Genomic DNA, 21,215 nt, shown 5'->3' with positions numbered 1-21,215 from the left:
TTTCAAAATGTACATCAGACTTTTTAAACTAATGCCATAAGCACCTCGAGTTTTCAAGGTGTTGTTGCTTATGTTTCCTTTAAGAGAGCCAGAGTTGGTCCATTATAAAAAGGGGCTGAGGCAAGGACTAGATGCCATTGGTAGATGGAGAATTAGACACTATTTATAAAAGCCAAATGTATTATTTATAGCACTCATTTTTCTCCAGCTTGTAAATAAATTCATGGCATTGTTTTGTAGGTACTTGGAATGAACCATAATTATCTACTGTATTCCCAAGCACCGTGAATTTTTAAATGTCATTTAATATCTAAATCTCTGACTGGAATCCAATGACTTATATTAAGCCTATTTATAAATAATACAGGAAAATGTGTGATCGTTATGCAATCTGCTGAGGCTTCAGCAACATTAATAAGCAGAGCAAAAGTGAATCTCATTCTAACAGAATTTTAATAAAAAACGCATCATGATGTGTAGATACCTTGCAACTAAGTAGGTATTCCAGTCACAATGATAACGTCATCACTGCTTAGTTATTATTCTTTGGTTCTTGATGAAAATGAAAAGCCACTCTGCTAATGATGTTGTTGATACCAAACATAGTGTCTCTCACGTTAAAAAAACAGAACAAAAAAGATTCATTGTTATAACACCTCCTTTAAGGTAAATTACCCCCAGCAGAACTGAGAGAGCAATACTATTTTTAAGGATAGACCGCATGCTACTGCTGCTGATGCAAATGATAGAAACAAAATGGATGTATTGAGTATTGACTCTGTGTCAATCATTGTGATAAATATTTTTCAGGTAATTTATATATTTAAGCTTCAGTGTTGTGTGGTGAGATGATCCTAATTCTGCTTTTATTCGTGGCAAGATGTTTAAACACCTAGTTAGTGGATTCACCTGCCTGCTGTGAATCTGGATCTCTTATAGCACCATGTTACCACTGCTGACAGCAGCTATTTCCTAGACCAGTGGCCAGAGAAGTTAAATGATTGCCTTTTGTGAGACGTTTTGCCCTTAGTTGCTTATTTCCATATCTGAGCTGCGAGTTGTAAAAGAGAAGTAGGACCAGTTTTCACCAAACTCTATTCTAAGAGGAATAATTGAAATGATTGTTTTCGAGAGTCGTATTCTAGATAATGGCAAGGCAATTGCCTAGCATGAAATGTAAAAGCCCTAATGTCTGTGGTTCATGAAACTATGACTAAAATTGCCTTCCTTGCCTAGACACCGACTTTGCTGCATTCTTTATTTCTTGCACGAGCAGTATTCTTATTCACCCTCGTTTAAGGCCATTACAGACACACCACTGACTGCCACAGTTCTTTCCAGGGCCACTCTGTCATTTTGTGCTCACACTAAAGGAGGAGTCTGTGAGAGGAGTCCAAGAGCCTGCAGCAGCAGTGTCATCGCTGAGCAATGGATTGCACGTATATGAGCAGGCTAAATAATGTATGGTTTAAGACAGGAATGTGGTTTGCATTCATTTTGGGGCAGTAAAAGGGTTGGCATGTCATCCCAAGGGAGGATTTATTCAAGGTTTTACCCTTGAGTGGATAAAAGAGTACAAATTCTATTGCACAGGAGATGAATAAAAACAAATTGGGGAGCCCATTAGCAGCACAGACTGCTGTGTGACGGAGTCCAAGGCCACTCCAAAACCACCAGCCCACTGCCTTCAGATCTTGCCAGCAACCAGATGCTGGGAATAGAGCGGACTGCCGTTTGGCATCAGTATCTCATGATTCCTATCCAAGGGAAATTGCATGCACAAAATATATAAAATTCCCGTTGTAAAAGAATTATGTTTCCAATCACAGGAAGAAGTACCAGACTGAGTCTGCTACAAATGCAATGGGGGCACGTCAACATCTTGGCTACAGTGGCTGGAGCTGTGTATAGGAAAGGTTAACAAGATGAACTTGGGTTGGTGATGGAATTTTCAGTAGAGTGGTTGAGATCAGATGATTAGTTGTATCATCAAGCATAGGGACTTAGCTTTAATCAGTTTTAATCAGCGGTCCTCAACCAGGAACAAGTATACTTCTGAGTGGATCTTTGGATAGATCTGGAGGCACCGAAGGGATAGAGTTCAGAGATGCTGCTGAATATTCTATGCTGAAGAGTTGTCTCCCGCAATAAAACAATGTCTTATCCAAAAGATCACTGGTGCCGGCATTGAGAATTCCGGTTTAAAACAAAATGAAATAACCGTGATAGTGTACTTATATTACAATCCTGTCGTAGAATAGGAGCCCCGGTGGCATAGTGGTTATGCACTGGTCTGCTAACCTTCAGAAGTTCCTCAGGAGAGAGATGGAATTTCTAATCCCATTGGAGTTCCAGTCTTAGAAACTCACAGGGGCAGGTCTCCTCTGTCCTGTAGGGCCGCTATGAATCGGCATCGACTCTTTGGCAGTGACTTTGGTTTGGGAGGAGAGGGCCATCAATAGAATGATAGTGTGCAAAGCAGGATCTGGGGTGATTTGCTTTAATTTACTGATATGTGAATAAAAGGATAAAAAGCACTGGATGTACCAAAGCTTTCCATTAAAACAAAGAAGGTGAAATACTGACAACTATTTACATCTATTTCTAATCTGACTACAGGGTGCAAATAATGGGGCCGGGGTCCTAGGAGAAACTAAAAAACTCACTGCCATCTGTAGTGTCAATTTCCTCCTGTAGCGCCCCTAGAGGACAAAGTAGAATAGTCCCTTTGGGTTTCCAAGACTAAGTCTTTGCTGGAGCAGACAGAGGCATCTTTTTGTCATGGAGTAACTGGTAGATTTGAACCACTGACCTTGCAGTTAGCACAGCTTGCTATGCTACTTAGGACTGAGAGAGGGAGGGGTAAAACTATAGCAAACTTCCAATCCTATATACACAAACTCCCCATTTTACAAGAATATAGGAGGACCCGGATGATTCGCTTTTCAAAATTGAAAAATGAGGTATATTAACAAAGCACACTAAATGAATCAGCTGTTGAGGATGATGTACAGGCCAGCTCATTTTCCTAGTATGAAATAACAAACCATGAATCCTGACCTTATTTGAAAACCACAGAGCACACGTGGTTCTGATGGTCACCTCGCCTTTGAAACGCAGAGTTAAGGTGGACTCCTTAACCTGTTTTTGATCCCATACTGTTTATTATCTTCACACTTTCTTGATGCTTGTACTTGGACTTGCTAGAATTTATTTCTCAGAAGATGTTTCTTCTTCGATGGGGCCATAGCATGAATAGTCATACAGAGAATGTCAGTCCTGGGGTAGCGTAGAAGACTGCCTGGCTTTGGGAGCCAGCCTCTCTTGGTTGCAAGGGAGTTTGAGTTGTAATGACCTTGGGAAGGTTGCGCCCCCTCCTCTGTGCCTCAGTTTCCTTACCCCCAAAAGGAAAGGACTATTTTTGATTCCTAGAACTGTTACAGGATAACTTATAAAAATTTCATAAACACACAGTGAGGGATACCTATAATTGCTAGAGTCACTATTTTCAGAAAGACATTTTCCAACCTGGGTGCCGAGTCAGTTTAGTTCATTTCCTGAAGAGGATACTCTTTGCTCAGCAGAGCTAAGGCCCCCAGCATGCAGTTGTTGTTGCTCTTGTGTGCCCTTGAGGTTATTTTGGTTCACCGTGGCGCCATGTGACTCTATAGGGTTTCCTAAACAGTAATGCTGACAGACACCAGAACCCCGGGTGTGTCCCCACAGCCAGAATTCCAGGTACCAGCTAAAGCACTTAACTGTTGCTCCATTTCACCAAGCTTATTCACATGTGATTGCAAATGAAAAACAAAAGAAAACAAACACCTGTAGCAACCCTATATGAGGTCGTTAGTTGATTGTGCCAACCAGGCCGATAAACACATGTGGGGGTAATTGAAGGGCGGAGGGATAAATTGAAGGGCGGAGGGATAAGTGGCTTGGTGAGCCTCACCTTTCTAGTTCTCGGGTCTCTTGCTTTGTGATGGTTGGACCAGGGTACAGCTTCCTTAGCCAGTTCCTTGCTTCAGCTAGCAAGGCTCACTTCCTGTAAGACATCCCTGAGGAGAAGCCACATAGACCTACCCCGATGCAGCCCTGGGTGCTGGAGGAGCCGTGTGGAGACCCCTACCAGTGCTGAGATGCTTACACCTTCACTGATCCAGCTTTCCTCCTGCAGTCGGCGTCATGGTGTGTGTTTTGTGAGATGGAGGAGGACCTCGTGGATTGGTGTTGGAGCTGTGGGTAAATGTTGGACTTGTGGGCCTGGGCAGCACTGGGTTGGGATGGTTTCTTGATGTGCACTTACCCTTTATATGAAACTCTCTCTTATACTTGCGTTTCTGTGGATATGTTTCTCTAAAGTATCCAGACTGGCACACTATAGAACAAGTAAACTGCCCCATAAGGCTTCTAGAGCTATAATCTTAAACATTCCAAGTGTTCTGTCTTTCCCCCGTGGATCACACAATCCAATTGCACAGTCCTTAACATCTTCACCCCATAATCCCAAGAAGGGTAGATATCTAAGGAAAAACAAAACAAAACCCTGCGGTTGCCCACTCCATGTAGTTTCAGGAGAAACCCTCTGTCTCCCTCCTTCAATCAAGGTGCCGCTCAAAGCTGCTTTTCTGAAAATCCGCCTTTTTCTACTGAGGCTAGTGGCTGAGACGAACTTCACAGCAAGCCCGCGCCCTGTTAGAGCACAGTGCTACAGGACTCAGTAACTGTAGACAGGGTGAGTCCCCAGAGCCCTCAATGGGATTTATAAAGTGTGACCCTGAGCACTAGAGGAAAGTCAGTTTTATCTGAGGGAAATTGAAAAAAAAAAAATTAACCTTTAAATGTTTCTGCGTTATGACTTAATAGCTAATTTACAAAATTCAAAATCAGCCTTCAGACAGATTGATTTGAGAAAGGAACTTTTAATCAGGAAAGTGGCTCCTGGGACCCATTAACCCCTAGAAAGTATTGACCCTCCCCCTTTTCTTGTTGTGTTTGTTTCCCCCACCCCACCCCCAAGATGCCGAGGACAAGTCATCTGCCTTTGATAGGAGAGCTTAGGCATTCATTTTGGGTTTTTTTTCCAAATGAATTCATTTAGGCCTGTGCATCTCTGGAACCTTCTGGCTACTTTCTGTTGATTAAAGGATGTGTATTTTGAAAATGGGTGGAGATGAAGGAATTTATAATTCTTAAAACCAGGGAATGATTTACAATGCAGACGACTACCTGAATTAGTGGATCATCAACAGATAAATGAAAGAGTAAGCTTTGGGGAAAGCCCCTTCCACCCCATTTTGCCTTAAAATTCATAGGTTCACTGGTTCAGTAGCTCTGGAAAAAAAAAACACCCAAAAACCTCATTTCCACACAATTTCTAGAATACAGTAAGGAAAAACCTTTTAATTGCATATTTCTTTCAAAAGCCTTCTGAAATATATAATTTCTCCACAATGATGCTTCAATTCTCATTTATAAATGACATGCCCCATCTCCGTGCACAAAAGTTCTTTATATCCACACCAACTTTGGTTTACTTCTGGTTGTTTTTGTTGATTTTATTTTTTTCCCTATGATTAGGTTGGGTCCTCTGGAGGTTACATTTATTGTTTGGGATGCTACGCAATTTTCTAAATGGTGTTCCAGTTATGGAAATGGTCTCCAAGTATGCTGAGAAAAAAATAAGAACTAAGTAAACACATTCTGATCATTGTGTTGGAGTTTTTTCAAACTTGATCAGCCAAGGGCTCCTTCTGGTTTGGTCTATCTGATACCTCAAGCTGGAGACGTGTTTCTGGCTCCCTGGTGGTTTAAAGGCTAGGCAATGGGAAAAACTGCTTTAAACAAAGCCTCATTTTAAAAGAAGCCTATGTACAGAATGGAATTCAAAGAATTTGGGGCAAGGGGTGATGAAAGTGGTAGCAGATATCTTTTGAAAGGCCCTAGGGAGTTTAAGGGAATAAAGCACCTAAGAGAAGTGCAATATCAATCCTGTCCCCTTTTGAGATAGAGACCAACAGACCACTTCAGCAGGAATGTGTTAAACCCCTACTATGTGCAGAATTTAGAAGAGATTCAAAGATTTTGGTTTATGGGAGGTTTCAGAAGGAGAACAGAGCATTTGAGAGTAGGAAGCAACCCGTTTTTACGCTGGAAAAGAAGTTTGTGCTGAACATAGATATCAAATCCCAAAGGCAGTGCTTTCTATGTGTTTTAGTTCAACTTTGGGACGGGGAGGAGCACACTCCTCTCCAACTCATTCAAATGTTCCCATTTAAAAATACGGGTCCTGTTGGGTTTCAGGGGAGTGGGGTACCCCAGTTCTTGCTTCTCAGCACTGAAAGAATTCATGTGGCAAGAGCACTTTGGTAAATCCAAGCAGCTTTAAGGAGGGAAAGAGAAGTTTCGGGTAATAGTCTCAGGTAGTATGCTCTCTTTCTCTCTCTCTTGCTCTCTGGAAAGTGTGCAAGGCCACATGGCAGGTCTGTGGGAAAGTTTGTGACTGAAAATGGCCACTTACAGGGGATCTTGAAAACCACCCAATAAAAGGGCCCTTAAGAGGAGTCCGCAGAACCAAAGTGGACTCCTGGAACCAAACCAAAACAAAGAGAACCCTCTCAGAGCTTGCTGGTGCTCACCTCCTGGGTGGGGGAGATCCCACACTCTGACCTGCAAGAGATCCACCTGAGAGACAGCAGCCTCCCCTCAGTCTGATAGGTATTCCCTCTATGCCCAAGGGCTGGGGTGGAGGGGGGTCCTGGGTGAGGGTATTGGCCAATCTTAGTGTCTGAGTTTAGAGAACTGTGTGACATGATATTGCTGGTGCCTAATGTGGATATGCCCAGATTGATTGCTACCTGGGCCCAGGTGACCTGGGTCTGAGCCTGCTTAGCTTGGGAATTTCCCCATAGGTCTCTAATGGGTGACTTATTTCTTTGTAATTCCTTTATTGTGGCATGGTCAGCACATTTTCATTTAGTGTAGGCATATGGTGGAGACACCCCCCTTTATCCCTCATCTTTCAGTGTTCAATTAAAGAATCCTAAAAAAAAAAAAGTGAGAAACATTCACTTTAAAGAAGGGTATAGGGTGCTCTGAAAGTGGCTTTTGTCATATCTGGTCTCTCATTTGTCCATCCCTTTAATGAACAAACAAGGCTGACAGAAAACAAAACAAAACAGCCAAGCCTATGTTGGCCAGTTTGTTACTCATTAACTCTTCTGTCTTAGTGAACAGGGAAGCGTGAGGTAAACCAGATAAAAGACTTGAAGCCCATAACTTTGAGATGTTGCAGACACAGATCTACAGAAACAATAAGGATTCCTCAAGAACCTGTGAGCAGTTTCAGAGACTGACTCTACTGGGAAGTCGGAGTAGGAAATGGGATAAATTGACACCCAGGTTTCTAGCATGGAGCCTGGAGGGATGGGATCATTGTGATAGGTGCTTGATGTGGTAAGTTGGGAGGTGAATGATGTAATGGGTAGCATTTTGACAAATGGAATATAGTCCTTCTCTTTTGACCAGTTGGAAATGGGGACTTGAGAACATCTGAAATTCTGGACAGGTTAAGAAAGGTTTAGAAACTGATTGTGGTAGCAATTGTACAACACGACTTGACGTGATTGAACTATGGAATGATATGATATTGAATTACTTCCCAATTAATAATTTTCTTTGTAAAAAACAGATTATTATAGCAATGAACAAGGCTGGATGCTGTTAAAATATGGTCCCTGGAAAGCACTCATAAAGGCCAACAAACAGAACTTGAACTATTTATAGGTTTTTCCTTTTTTATCAGTGGCTTTCTTTTTGTTATTGGTATTTTGTTCTTGCTTTCTGCAGTTGTTATTGTTTTGTTGGTTTTGACTTCCTTTGTTGTTTTATTTTAGCTTTGCCTGGGTTTTGCACTTATTAATATATATGCATGTCTATCTAGATAAGATAGGCAGGATAAACAATTTGGAGATGAAAAGAATGGGGCCAATGGGTCTGGGAGGTTACGGGAGAAGGGGAGGTGAGAGAAAGGAAGGGGCACGGGAACCACCCAGGGACAAGGGAACAATAAGTGAACTAAAATCAATGGAAGGAAGGTCGCCGATGCCTAGTGAAGGGGTCAATCAAGGGCAATGTAGCAGCAAGGAATTATTAAACCTGAATGAAGGCCAAATATGATGATGGGACAAGAGTACTGTAAAAAGGAAATAAAGGAAAGAGCCAGGAGGCAAAGGACATTTATCTAGGCCTAAATACAGGCATGTACATATGTAAATATATTTATATATAACAAGAGGGAAATAGAACAATGCACTCATATCTATATGTTAAGAATTAAGGTTGCAGATGGACATTGGGCCTCAACTCAAGTAATCCCTTAACACAAGAACACATTGTTCTAACAATCTGGCATGCTGTGATGCTCACCTTCCCAACACGATCGCTGAAGACAAAATGGGTGCATAAGCAAATGTGGTGAAGAAAGCTGATGGTGCTTGGCTATCAAAAGAGATAGTGTCTGGGGTCTTAAAGGCTTGTAGATAAACAAGCGGCCATCTAGCTGAGAAGCAACAAAGAAGCACACCAGCCTATGTGATCATGAGGTGTTGATGGGATAAGGTATCAGGCAACTAAGACCCAGAATAAAAGCAAACCCAAGGTGAATTGGGTGGGGGCATGGAGTAGAGACCCAATGCCCATCAGGAGACAATTGGACATCTCATAGAAGGGTCATAGGGAAGAGATGAGCCAGTCAGGGTGCAGTATAGCCCCAATGAAACACAGAATTTTCCACTAGCTCTTTGGTGCTTCCTTCCCCCCATTATCATGACCTCAGTTCTACTTTAGATCAGAGCATGCACATTGATACAGATAAAAGCCTGAAATACAGGGAATCCAGGATAGATAAACCCCTCAGGGTCAACAAGGAGAGTAGAGATAACAGAAGGATTAGGGGAGGGTGGGTGGAGAAAGGGGTAATCGATCACAAGTATTGAACTAGAACCCCCTCCCAGGGTGATGAATAACAGAAAATTGGGTGAGGGACAACGGAGGATGATGTAAAATATGGGGAAAAAATCTATAACTTATCAACGGTTTGTGAGGGAGGGTGGGGGAGAGCATGAAGAAATTGGGAGCTGATATCAGGGGCTCAAGTGGGAAGAGAATGCTTTGAAAATGATGATGGCGGCATATGTGCAAATGTGCTTAACACATTGGAGGAATGTATGGATTGTGATAAGAGACGTAAGAGCTCCTACTAAAAGTATTTTTAAAAAATGTTGCCCCTTGTTTCTACCAGCTGAGTGCTGTGTTTATTATTTTTTATATAACCTATTTATTAGGCACCTAGTTGGGTTTCTAATGGAAAGGTCAGTAGTTTGGAAGCACTAGCCACTGTGAGGGATAAAACAAGGTCTTCTATTCCCATAAAGAGTTACAGTTTCAGAAAGTCACAGGGGCAGTTCTACTCTGTCCTACAGAGCCACTGTAAGTCAGGGACGGTGACTTTATATAACAGTTGTGAGGTAAAACTATTGATATAAAGTCTGAAAAACTCTGCAACCTGGGGATATGTAGATTAGGGATAGAGACGGTATTAAAAATTAAATCAAAACACATTAGGTAAAGCCCACATATGTTAATACTAGGAAAGAAATGATCAGGCTTTGAAGTTGATAATTGATATAAGATTGGAAGCATATGTAAGAGTCCAGCTGGACAGAGTTAGGCTGAGAGTGGAGGTTATAGGATTGGGCGCGGGGTTGGTCCAAGATGTGATTGGAGAAATAGAGATTCATGTGGGGGTTTGAGGTTTTTGACATACGTTTAGGCTTATCCTCAGTTCAGTGGGAACCATTGTGGGATACTCTAAGCCAGTGGTTCTCAACCTTCCTTTGCCTTGACCCTTTAATAAAGTTCCTCATGTTGTGGTGATCCCCCCAACCATAAAATTATTTGCATCACTACTTCATAACTAATTTTGATACTGTTATGAATCTGCTGACCCCTGTGAAAAGGTTGTTCGACCCCCCAAAGGGGTCATGACCCATAGGTTGAGAACCACTGCTGTAAGCTCAGGGTTCAACTATCTCTGACTACGAACATGTCAGCCCATGTTCAGGGGATCTCCTCACGTTCCCAGGCCCAAAAGACTATTGACTCAGGCACACTGCTTTAGAATGAAAAGTCTGCACTTGTTATTTTTAATTGTGTTTATTAGGCTCTTTTAGAATGAGACTGTAGAGACAAAGTACATTTTCCCCCTTCATTTTCATCTATGAAATCATCATACGATACCTTAACTTTCTTCTGTGGGACGAAAGGTCTTACAGTTTGATCTCTTGTGAATAAATACATTTTTTTGCTACTGTATTAAAACTTGTTTGGTTAATTCAGATGTAACTGCCCTGATAAAACAACTAATCAGTCAAGTCTCCAGGTAAGAACCCAGCCAAAAATTCCCCACTGTCATGTTGATGACGGCGCTCATTGGGTCTGTAACGGTCCTGGGATGTGTTTGAGTCAAACCTCTGATAGTTAACTTGCAAGTAGCATTTTCCAGATAGATACGAGCCATCCAAAACAGCAAACGCACTGCCATGGGGTCGTTTCTGACTCACACAAACCTCAGGACAGGGTAGGACTGCTGCTGTGGGTTTCACAGGCTGTACTTCTTGAACAGAAAGCTTCATCCGTCTCCTGGCGAGCCGCTGCTGGGCTTGAATTGCGGACCTTGCAGTCAGCACCCAATGCATCGTTCACTCTGCCCCTAGGGCTGCTCCATCTATCCATAGAACTGTCACCGTTATTATTCCTACAAAATATCATTGTTAACAGTCACTGTGCATTTTCTCCTTTTCAGATATAATTTATTTGCATCACTTTTGTGGACATAACTGTTGAAAGGGCCCTATGATATTGGAAATTACACATTTGGTCCGCTTGTTATTAGTGAAAATGCTGCGTCTGAGGTGGTTTAGCAACCAGCCAAGCGTCTAACAATAAATAAAAGACCCAATCGAGACTGAAACCCAAATAGCCCGTGTATTTTGAGGATTTACAAGATATGCCTGTATTCGATAATGATAATAAAGTAAAATGAGTATCTATATTTACTAATAGTGATGTAATAACATTTCTCATTGTAAACATCCTCAGATCAGATAACACACTGGAGGAGATGACTTGATCATTTCCATTTTGCTATCAAATGGCATGACAGATTAGAGAAGGGTTTCCAAACTGGAGAGAAGCTTATCCCCCGGGGCACTATCTGAAGATGTCTTCTGTTTCGCAATTGGTGGTGAAAGTTACTAGCATCTAATGGGTTAAGGCCAGGGATACTGCTAAGCATCCTGAAATCTATAGGACAGCCCATAACCAAGAATTTTCCCTCCAAATCGTCAACCCTGCCGAAACTCGCTAAGAGGATGTTGACTCCAGGAAGAGAAAGACGTTTAGTCTTGAAACAAGGGAAATTCACTACAAAGGAATGGACGTTGTGGGAACCAGGACAAAGTACTGCCATAGATGCACTAATTTATTCATAGAATTACTATTGATGGAGTGCTGGAGAGTAATGGTGATGAAAACAACAGAGGCAAAGCAAAGATGCCGGATCACTAAAGATATGTTAGGGGCATTATTTTGGTGCCAAGAGAGCCATTTTCATTTGAAAAGATAACATCTTACATTACAGGTCTAAAGAGAATTGCCATGTGGTCAGAGACCAACTTAGAAGTCATATGCTACTTACAGCAATACCTAGTAGCAGCAGCTTCTTCTTATTATTATTATTGGTACCACTTCAGACTGACTAACTTATCCAAAGACAGAACCATGAGAGGAAAACAGTGATGCTCTGAGAAGCAGCATATGGTAATAATCTAAAACCACGTATGCTTGTGGGGTCAGGGAGGTCAATAAACGTACACTGCTTTGGAATTGTTCTGCTGGCCTGTGAACAGGTGCGACTTTACTTTTCCATTTTCTGTTTCCAGCAGTCCTATGCACCAGCTCCCCACCCCATGGCTCCTCCCAGCCCCAGCACAAACAGCAGCAGCAACAACAGCAGCAGCAACAGCAGCGGGGAACAGTTGAGTAAAACCAACCTGTACATCCGAGGTCTCCCACCAGGCACCACGGATCAGGACCTAATCAAGCTGTGCCAACCGTAAGTCCCCTTCTGTTCTCTGCACCGGGTCAAGGCTCCGTCCTGGCCTGTGAGATAACAAGCCACAAGAGAACAGGCTATTTCATCCCCTCACCCCATTTGCTGGTTCTTGATAAGGAAGACTTTGCTGGGCAAACAGAAAGTTGGCTTGGCATTTGAATTCAGCTTACTTTAGAGATCAGGGTTGTATAATTTGTGTTGTGTTGACGATATAGAGGTTCAAGAGCGGCGTGCCGATTGACATGCCAGCCTCGACCTGAAAGTGGGCAATTATTGGGTTGAGCTTTCCAGGCCTGTCATTTGTGGAATCAATGAGAAGTCTCATGAGAGCAGCAGCTTTCTTGAGAAGTGTTAAGTGACCGTCCAACTCAGAAGTGGTAGCTTTCAGGAGGCTTACTTCATTTTTCCCAAGGCCTTTCTGGCCAGGCTATGGTAAATGTAGGTCTAATCCAACAGACTCACTAACCCATTGCTATCAAGCCAATCCTGATGCATAATGGATCTGCTGGACAGAGTCGAAATGTCCCATGAAATTTCCATCTTTACAGAAGCAGACTGCCATATCCTTGACCTATGGAGCAGCAGGTGTGTTTGAACTGCTGACTTTCTGATTAGCAATCAAGCGATTTCACCATTGCCCTATCTGGGTTCCTATAAGCACAGCCATAGCCAGGTAATTGGAGAATTATATAGCTTATTCTCCAGTTTCCTGGAAAACATCTAGTGCCAAGTCCAGAGAAGCCTTCTCTCAACAAGCCCATTCTGTCATGCATAAAGTCTCACCAAGTAATTTTTGTCTTTGTTAGGAAATGTGGGTATGATTAAACTTCTTTCCAAAAGAATTTCATTAATCTCTTACCTACAACATTTATTTTATTAACTCTTTTATAGGTATGCAAATAAATTTCACATATGTAAGTTTACCACCCACATAAAATTAATAATGGATTAAGAATCATAAAACTTATGCAATTTTTATATTATTGTCTGCTTACTTTCAAAGTAGTATGAGTACTGAGGATTTGATTGGGTCTTAGCTGGGTATTTGTACAACTGGGAAACTATTACTCAATTGTTTTTTTCTCTCTTTTGCAATACTTGTACAAGAAGGTTGAGAGGGTATTTATTTTGTGAACTTTTCAACCTCTGAAATACTGAGAGTAACACAAAGTGGAGAATATTTATTTGCCTTTGTTCTGGATTTTAAGTAGGGGAGTAGCTATCCAGACAACAGGAAGTAGCAGGCAAACAAAAACACAAATACCTAACTCTACAGTCAGCTGCCAACAACAGATGTGAATTAGGGTGGAAGTGACCAGGTGCTAGTGATTGCCTTGATTTATAAAAGAGGTAAAGCAGAACCTTTGAAGTAAATATTTATTTAAAATCAGTTATTAAAAGAAGTTGAAAAATTACAGGCTTAAGTTACCATGGCATACAAATGACTATTCGATTTAGGACTGAGATAATTACCAAATATTAAGGTTGGATAAAAGGGGATAAGTGATTCATGTTTAGAAAAAATACCCCTCTTTTGGAAAGTCAGATCTTCAAAACTGTGAAAGTATATAGGCTATGTGATAGAAGCATCAGATAAAGTATCTCCTTTAGTGGGTTCTGGTGTGAATTGGAAGGTTAAATATCATCCTTGATTTGTATATGACTCACGTTCATTAAAAAATATTGGTGTTTGAGGATTCTGAGGATTCTTCTACCTGGAGGTGGGACACACATTCTCTGCCTCACCTTCCTGGTGACACGCCACATGGAGCCACCTGGATGGCAGCCGAGCCCTGGAGATGCTTCCACTGCCCCTGGATCCACAGACTTTCTACCCACAGACCTGTGATCTTCCTGCAGTTGGCATCACTGCATGTGTCGCATGAGTCTGAGAAGGAATTTATAGACTAGTATCAGACATATGGCCTAATATCAGATTTATGGACTTGATCTGGACTGGGCTGGGATGTTTCCTTAATATACAATTACTCTTTGATATTAAGCGCTCTCTCATACTATATATAGATGCTTATGGAGGAATTGTGTTTGTTGTTGTTTGTGGCCCTATACCTCCTGGAAAGCTAGCTGAATTCACCACAGATTCCTCGAACCAAGGTATTCTAGTTCCCCAGTCCCGGGGTAGACCGGAGGTCTATTAAGAGGATCTTGCTACTGCTTCACTATGGGGCACACATTGAGAAGCACTCTCCCTACTGTAAGAATAGGAACACCATCAAACATAAAGTCTCCTTTACTGGACTGAGGGAAGCTGGAGTAGAATTCTATACATTAGAAATTGCTAGGACCCTCTGGGATCTTAAGGCTCCTTGAGCCTCAGTTTCCACTTTATGAAAGAGTGGGTTAATCTGGATTAACTCTAGGTTAAATGGTAATATCAGTGACATGAAGTAGCTACTTCTGACGAGTTGGCTAGAAGCAACTGATAAATATTCAGTAATGTTGTGTGCTAGTGCAAGCTGACTTGGGGCCTTAAAATCCGTTGCAGTGAGAGGGAGTATTTCTGCCGTGGAAATGATCAGAGATGACAAATCAGGGGTTCTTTGCTTTCTTCTTTGGAGAACTGGTGTCTGAAGACATTACCAGGTAGCATCATACTGTGAATTCCTTGTTCAGTCTGCGTCTGCACATAACGCTGCCTGAAATGTACACATGGAAAGTATTATCTGAAAGTTTGTACTCGGTTTTGCAACCCAAGAGCCAGCTGTGGTGACACAGGAATGCTGGCATTGAGGAAATAAAGTTTCGCATTTCGTGTGTGTGCCTTTGGGAAATTTAAAGAAAGTTAAGTGAACAGAAGGAAATGTTTATTTGCTCCTATTAGTGTTTGTTTACTATTAGGATCTAGCCCATGGCGTTAGTTTTTGGTTTGTTTTTTGCGTAAATACGGTATCTTTCCCATGAGTGAAGCATTCTGAACCAGGAACGCACAGCTTACATCTGATTCTTCTTTCTGGAGAACTGGGTGACTGGGTGGCCGGGGACCGGGGACATGGCTGTAAACTCAGAGAGTGGATGTCCTTCCTGATGGGATCTGTGGCTTTAGACACATTATTTGTCCCCTCTTCACTTTGAGTTCCTGCATATGCAGACTACTGCGTCTGACTTGGATAAGTTTTCATGTTTTTTCCTCTCTAAACGTCTGTAATTTGACTGGAGGTCCTATTATTTATCAGTGAAACTTTCTCTGGGGCCACCTTTCATGCTCCACCCATCTTCCTTTCCAGTGGAATTGGCAGAGTTCCAGCTTGAATTGATCCAGCTGCTTGGGTTTGACCTGATGGCTGGGGAGGCCTGTGGAGGGGAGTCATGTTCATCTGCCTAGTCAGGCCGTCTCGTTTGCAGGGTGTTCTCTACAAGAAGTCGTTAGTAATTTACACTGCCATATTGTAAAGATCCAATCACTTTGCCTTGCTGTTGCTCAGCTAACCTTTTAAAATAAGTTCACCTAAGGAACAGATACTATCCGTAGGTTTAAGTGCGATTACCATCAGGATCCATTTTCCATGTGCATGCCTATAAACTAAAAAGTAATTTTAGATTAAACGCTTTCTTTTGAGAAATGCAGGATTTGCTAATATCCATGGTAATATAACAATGGAAAGCAGAGAGACAGAGAATAGCACAGACATATTGAAGTATCTGATATTGGTATACAGTAATCATATTCATACTAATGAGCAGCAAGAAAATGACATTAATGAAAAATAAATTACATTATTTTTCTTCGCAGAATCTAAGAAAAAATCTTTATTGAGCAATGTCATTCACATTCATCATTAAAACTCCTGTGTTAGGATTGCAAGTCAAAGCAATGGAAAAATACCCCCCCCCACACACACACTCACACATACACACACACTCACACATACACACTAAAGAATAATAAACACAAAGAATGATTTTGCTCCAAGGAATACCTTTCTAGCTATCCCTGTCTTTTGGGTGAAAAAAATACATTCCAATCGTGTGTTCTGAGAGCACGGAGCAGTCAGAATAAGAAATGGTTGAAAAGCAGATCCAGAAGAGGAATTTGTGTTCAGAGAAGGGGTTTGAATTAATAATATGGGCACTAGAATAATTATGTGTGGCAAGTGATGTCTTTTGTCATTGCATTCATGTATCCTTTAACAAAATACATGACCTGAGAGGCAGTTACCCAAATGAACAGCCCCTTCCCAAAGAAATAAATAACAGTGAGGTCAAACAGAATAATATCCGAAACATTTGATTTTCAGTTACTCTCGTTTTCATGTTCTCCTTTGGATGGATCAGCAGGGTGCTATTAAATATTTAATGGCTGTATTACAAACTATGGTATAATAAATATAATATAAAAAACACACAAGCAAATATATTGACAACAAAACTCCAATGGACTATACACACATATTCATAGGATGGGGCTATCGCTTGGAGACAGTGGGTAGAACACTGTGTTTATATACCCCACCCCCCATTCTTAAAAAGGAGCCCTGGTGTCACAGTGGGCTACATCATGAGTTTCTAACCACAAGGCCGGCGTGGTTTGAACCCACTAGTTAGTCAATCTGAGAGAGGTAAGGGGTCTGCCCCGTGGAGATGTCAAGTCTGAGAAGGAGCAGTTCTTTGTTGGCCTGGAGAGTCACCATCAGTTGGAATCCAGTCGATAGCAAAGAGCTGGTGGTTTGGTCTTTTTTACACTTAGTCACAGGAGTCTCGTGTGCCGTGGAGGAGAAGTCGGAGTAACAACCATCAGGTTGGTAATGTAAATCTACCAGGGTCTCAGAGCAAGAGACGGAGCGATCCGCCCCTATCCCTCTCTGCAGACTCAGAAGGACTGTCTAGAGTGGCTCTGAGATGGAATTGCTATGACAGCAGTGGGTTTGGTTTGGTTGGGTATACGAATCGCAAGAGAAGCTGATAGAAATGACGACAGATGGATTGGATTCAAGGAAGCAAGAGAGAACAGTTCAGTTCGATTAAAATTTTGATGGTTCGGTAATTTTTAAAAAAAATATTGATTTATATTTCCACATCCTGAAAGATTAGTAACTTCTAATATAGGTTTGTAAACACTCCACTGAAGCACATTGAACTTGCTCTAAAACAACAAAAAATATTTGGTTTAATGGATAGAATTTTTAAAATTATTACGATCATTTTATTGGGGCCTCTTACAACTCTTTTTACAATCCACACATCAACTGTATCAGGCATATTTGTACATATATTGCCATCATTCTTTTGTAGTCATTTACTTTGTATTGAGCCCTTGGGGTCAGCATAATGAATAGAATTTAATCTGGAATAAATCATTAATTTGTTTACATAGTCCACCTAAACAGTTGCCCTTTATCTAAAAGTCATTTGGGTTTACATATTTTACTTAATCCATTGCTCCCAAAGTGTACAGGACATTGCCCTCACTTCTACTTGAGTAGCTAAGGCAGAGTCGTGGCAAGAGTGTCCACACAGAGTGAATTGTTCTCCATGACAACGTGGATGGAGGCGTTGCTGCTAAGGCCACTGGAGGGAGAACAGAGGGGAAGCGACAGAAACTCGTAGATAGGACCACACATAGTTCCAGTCGTCACCAGAAGAGCACAACAGTCAACTGGGCTGCCCTTCATTGTTTTGTGTAAATGTTCCCTCTGCTCCGGTCTGACACCCTAGCCATGGCCCTTTCTAAGGAAGCTGTGACTGTCACCTTAACATTTAACAAGAGAAGAGAGATGCCCGCAGTGAAAAGCTGGCAAAGAGAGGGAGTGCTGTGCTTGGGAGATGCGGGGTCTGCCCAAGCTAACCTTCTGGACTTTTACCCAATGCTGTTGGACGTCTTGATTTGGTGTGCACTGAATGCTGAATCCTAAGAGCAGACTCAGGTGCCATCCGGGCTCCAAGTGCAGAGCCCATTATACACCGTGTCAGACAGTTTTGACAAATGCACCGACACAATCAAACCTTTTATCAACTTAAAAGTAACCTTGTCACAGTTATCTGTCAAACTGTTCAGATACAACCAAAGGAAAACAAGTCATCATGCACTCTGGGGTAACCAAGTAAATAAGAAAAATGTGACTGGAAATCCTTTGCGTTCTGTCTTAATCGTGTCATTCAAGATTTAAAAGTTCCCTCTAATAAGACCTGGGAAAATTTATTAGTAGCTTTCTTCTCCAAGTCAGACTCAAATTACACAGCTGCTTTCGTGGTGCCATAAATTTGTGTGATGGCAGGTGTGAGCAGGAAGTGAATTCAAAGATCTTTGAACCCAGCCTTTGTGTAATTTTAATAAGAGGCAAGGGCCTTAAAGACCTGAACTAAACACTTGGATTCATTGAGTCAGCAGAGATCAGGCATTGGATTTCGTGTTTTAAGGCAATAGTAGGTTCATTTATTTTAGCCTACTATCTATTGGAAACCAGATACATTATCCATTTTCTAATGAATAACTATAACTGTCATTCATAATAAGCAACTGTAATATTCATGTGTATATTAGCTGTATTTATTATGTATTACATACCACGTACTCTGTGAAATTTCATTATTTGTTTAATACTCAAAAGAACCCTATCAACCATCAAATAACTAATTACCTATTACTTAGTAGTCTTTGAGTAAACCGATGCTTGAGAGCCTAAGGGACACTGTCCAAGTTTACATAACCACCAGGATCAAAAACCTGGTTGTGACTTCAAAGTCCTCATTCACAACCTAGAAGACATTCATTGAATTGGAACAAGGGTAACATAGGTAATAGGTTCTCCTATGTGCATATTAATAAGGACCCTTTGGGGAGTTTTAAAATTACTGAAACTCCTAGATCTTACAACAGGGATTCTCAATAAACTGTCATGAGATTTTTTTCTTGGATATCAAGAGTTTTAAAAAGCCCTCCAGGTAATCCTTCTATGTTTCAAAGTTTGACATTACCAGAAGTAAATGACACTTGCAATGACTGGAAAATATAAGTTAATCCTTTGTTTTCCTATCTGACTTTCGCTTTCAAATGATCTAGCAATTTAATAGGCTATCCTATGACAGTAACCAAATGATTTCTATTAAGAAATTTGAAGATTAAAAAAAAAGAAATTTCAGGATGAATTAAAACTTCTGATCATAAAACTGGACCCTTAGACCAGGCATATGGAAAAGGTTTATAAATATGTTTTAAATGTAATCGGGAGGATTTTGCTCTCTTGCCCATGATTTTTATATGTTAAACATACTTTCTGACATTTAACTTTTGGTGCTTTTATTTCATTGATGGTTTAGCCAAAAAAAAAAAAATCCTATTTTGACTCATTTTATTAAAATTCGATAGGTATTTTTACTTTTATTGCTGACACACAATCTACTGACTAAAAGTCTAGTGAATTTTGAAAATAGTATGCCTTTACCCGCATCTTTGGGGCATCATGAACATTTTTGTCCTATTAATCCATTGACCTGGAAAAAGACATCATGATTGGTAAACTAGCGGGTCAGTAAAACAGAGGAAGACCATCAATGATGTGAATTAACACCAGTTGGCAACAATGGGCCGAAACAACGATTTTGAGAGTGGTGCAGGACTGGACAGTGTTTTCTGTTGTACGTGGGTTAGCAAGCAGTCAGAGATGGCTTAATAGCAATCAACAACAACAAAGAACCATGTATCTTTCTTCTTTGTTTTAACTACATTGGATTAGTAAAGTGATGCTGAGTGTTTACTTACCGAATTATTTACCTGAAAATATATTTATCCAAATTGCCTGGTACCTGGTCATTATCTGCTCTTTCTCTCATACAAATAAGAGACCAGTGAAAATAGAATAACGGGAAGTTAACTCAGGAGGGGTTGTACCCACCAGGGTGCTGGCACAAAAGAGCTGGAGATGGGAAAAGTTATTGTCAACTTTTTCTGAATGAGTCAGGCAAAGTCCTGGAGTTCTGGGAGAGGTGGTATTCCACATCATATGGATTGCATAGAATTCTGAAGGATTGGTATTCAAGACCAAGACTCCGGCAAGATCCTATGTCATCCCGATTCCCAATTTGCTCAGTGATTTCCTTATTCCAAGACAGCTGGTTCTGTTATAGTTTGCTTTCTATTTAATCTCTGCCCTCAGGCATTGACCTCTCCTGACTCAACAACTCTCTCCTTCCTGGAGTGTCATGCTTCCCTTTTTGAGTACTCTTGATTGTTCATTTATTGTTTTTGTTTTTTTTGACAGTTTAATTTTCAACTTCTCTTCCTTCAACGGCCTCTTGAATATTTTGTTGTTTGGAAAAGGTTTTATCTTTCTCTTCCCACTCTCCCAACTTCCCTCTTGGTTTCATAACTTTAGCTTTTCAGTAATTAGCATATTTCCACCTGGAGCCTCTGGTTACTCATTGTAGTCCTAGATGTCAACATGTATCCTAAGAATTATTAAGCCAATTCTCCATAAGGGAGTATCCCTTGACTTGCTGTTTCTTTAGTTTCTACTTCTTAGTGAATGCCACCATCATCCACCCAGTCAGCAACAACGTCCAACCTTGGAGGTCATTCCTACTCTGTTTCCAGTAGTTCCCAAGAGCCCTTGATTTATCTGCTTCCTGTCTAGGATACCCAGAATCTCCTCTGCATCCCTGGATTTATATTCTAATTACTCACTTATTCAATAGTACTTCTTGGATGTCAGCTATGTGCCTAGTACCAAAGATACCATTTCTACTCATAGTATTTCTGATAGTGAGAAACAATTGACAGATGAATTAATTAAGAGAGTTACACTGTTAAAATGCCATGAAAATTATTCATATGTAATGACTGAAAGGTTAGTGTAGACTGGTGACTTTTTAGGTAATATCAGTTTCAAAAATCCAGACATAGTCTAATTAGCTGAAGGGAGATTTTCAAGATCTAATAGCCCTTACAAAAGTCTCAAAGTACAACTGACTTTATATTTAACAGAACCAAAGGAAGTCAGAGTAGCTAAATGATAGTGAGTACTGGTTTCCCATTGGCTGTAATCTTCATGGCAGCAGTCGGATACCACCAATAGCTTTCTTTTTT

The 21,215-nt window shown here is 41.0% G+C and overlaps 1 protein-coding gene across 6 annotated transcripts in view; it reads left to right on the top strand.

Annotated features, from left to right (window-relative positions):
- Positions 1–21,215, top strand: part of RBMS3 (RNA binding motif single stranded interacting protein 3) — an 889,171-nt gene that overhangs the window by 198,452 nt on the left and 669,504 nt on the right. For 2 of the 6 annotated variants that reach the window (XM_004704042.2, XM_004704038.3), the window contains exon 2: positions 12,003–12,175. In XM_004704042.2, coding sequence (XP_004704099.1) covers positions 12,003–12,175 — 173 coding nt within the window. Of the gene's footprint in view, positions 1–12,002; positions 12,176–21,215 lie in introns of those variants that run through there. The other 4 variants (XM_045297514.1, XM_045297513.1, XM_004704045.3 and 1 more) reach the window with 3 other exon arrangements.

The sequence above is a fragment of the Echinops telfairi genome, unplaced genomic scaffold (genome assembly GCF_000313985.2).
Source record: "Echinops telfairi isolate 266 unplaced genomic scaffold, ASM31398v2 ScPeMD7_7420;HRSCAF=8458, whole genome shotgun sequence".
Taxonomy (NCBI): Eukaryota; Metazoa; Chordata; class Mammalia; order Afrosoricida; family Tenrecidae; genus Echinops; species Echinops telfairi.
Note: the sequence above shows the minus strand (reverse complement) of the source record. Positions and strands in the feature narration are given on the sequence as shown.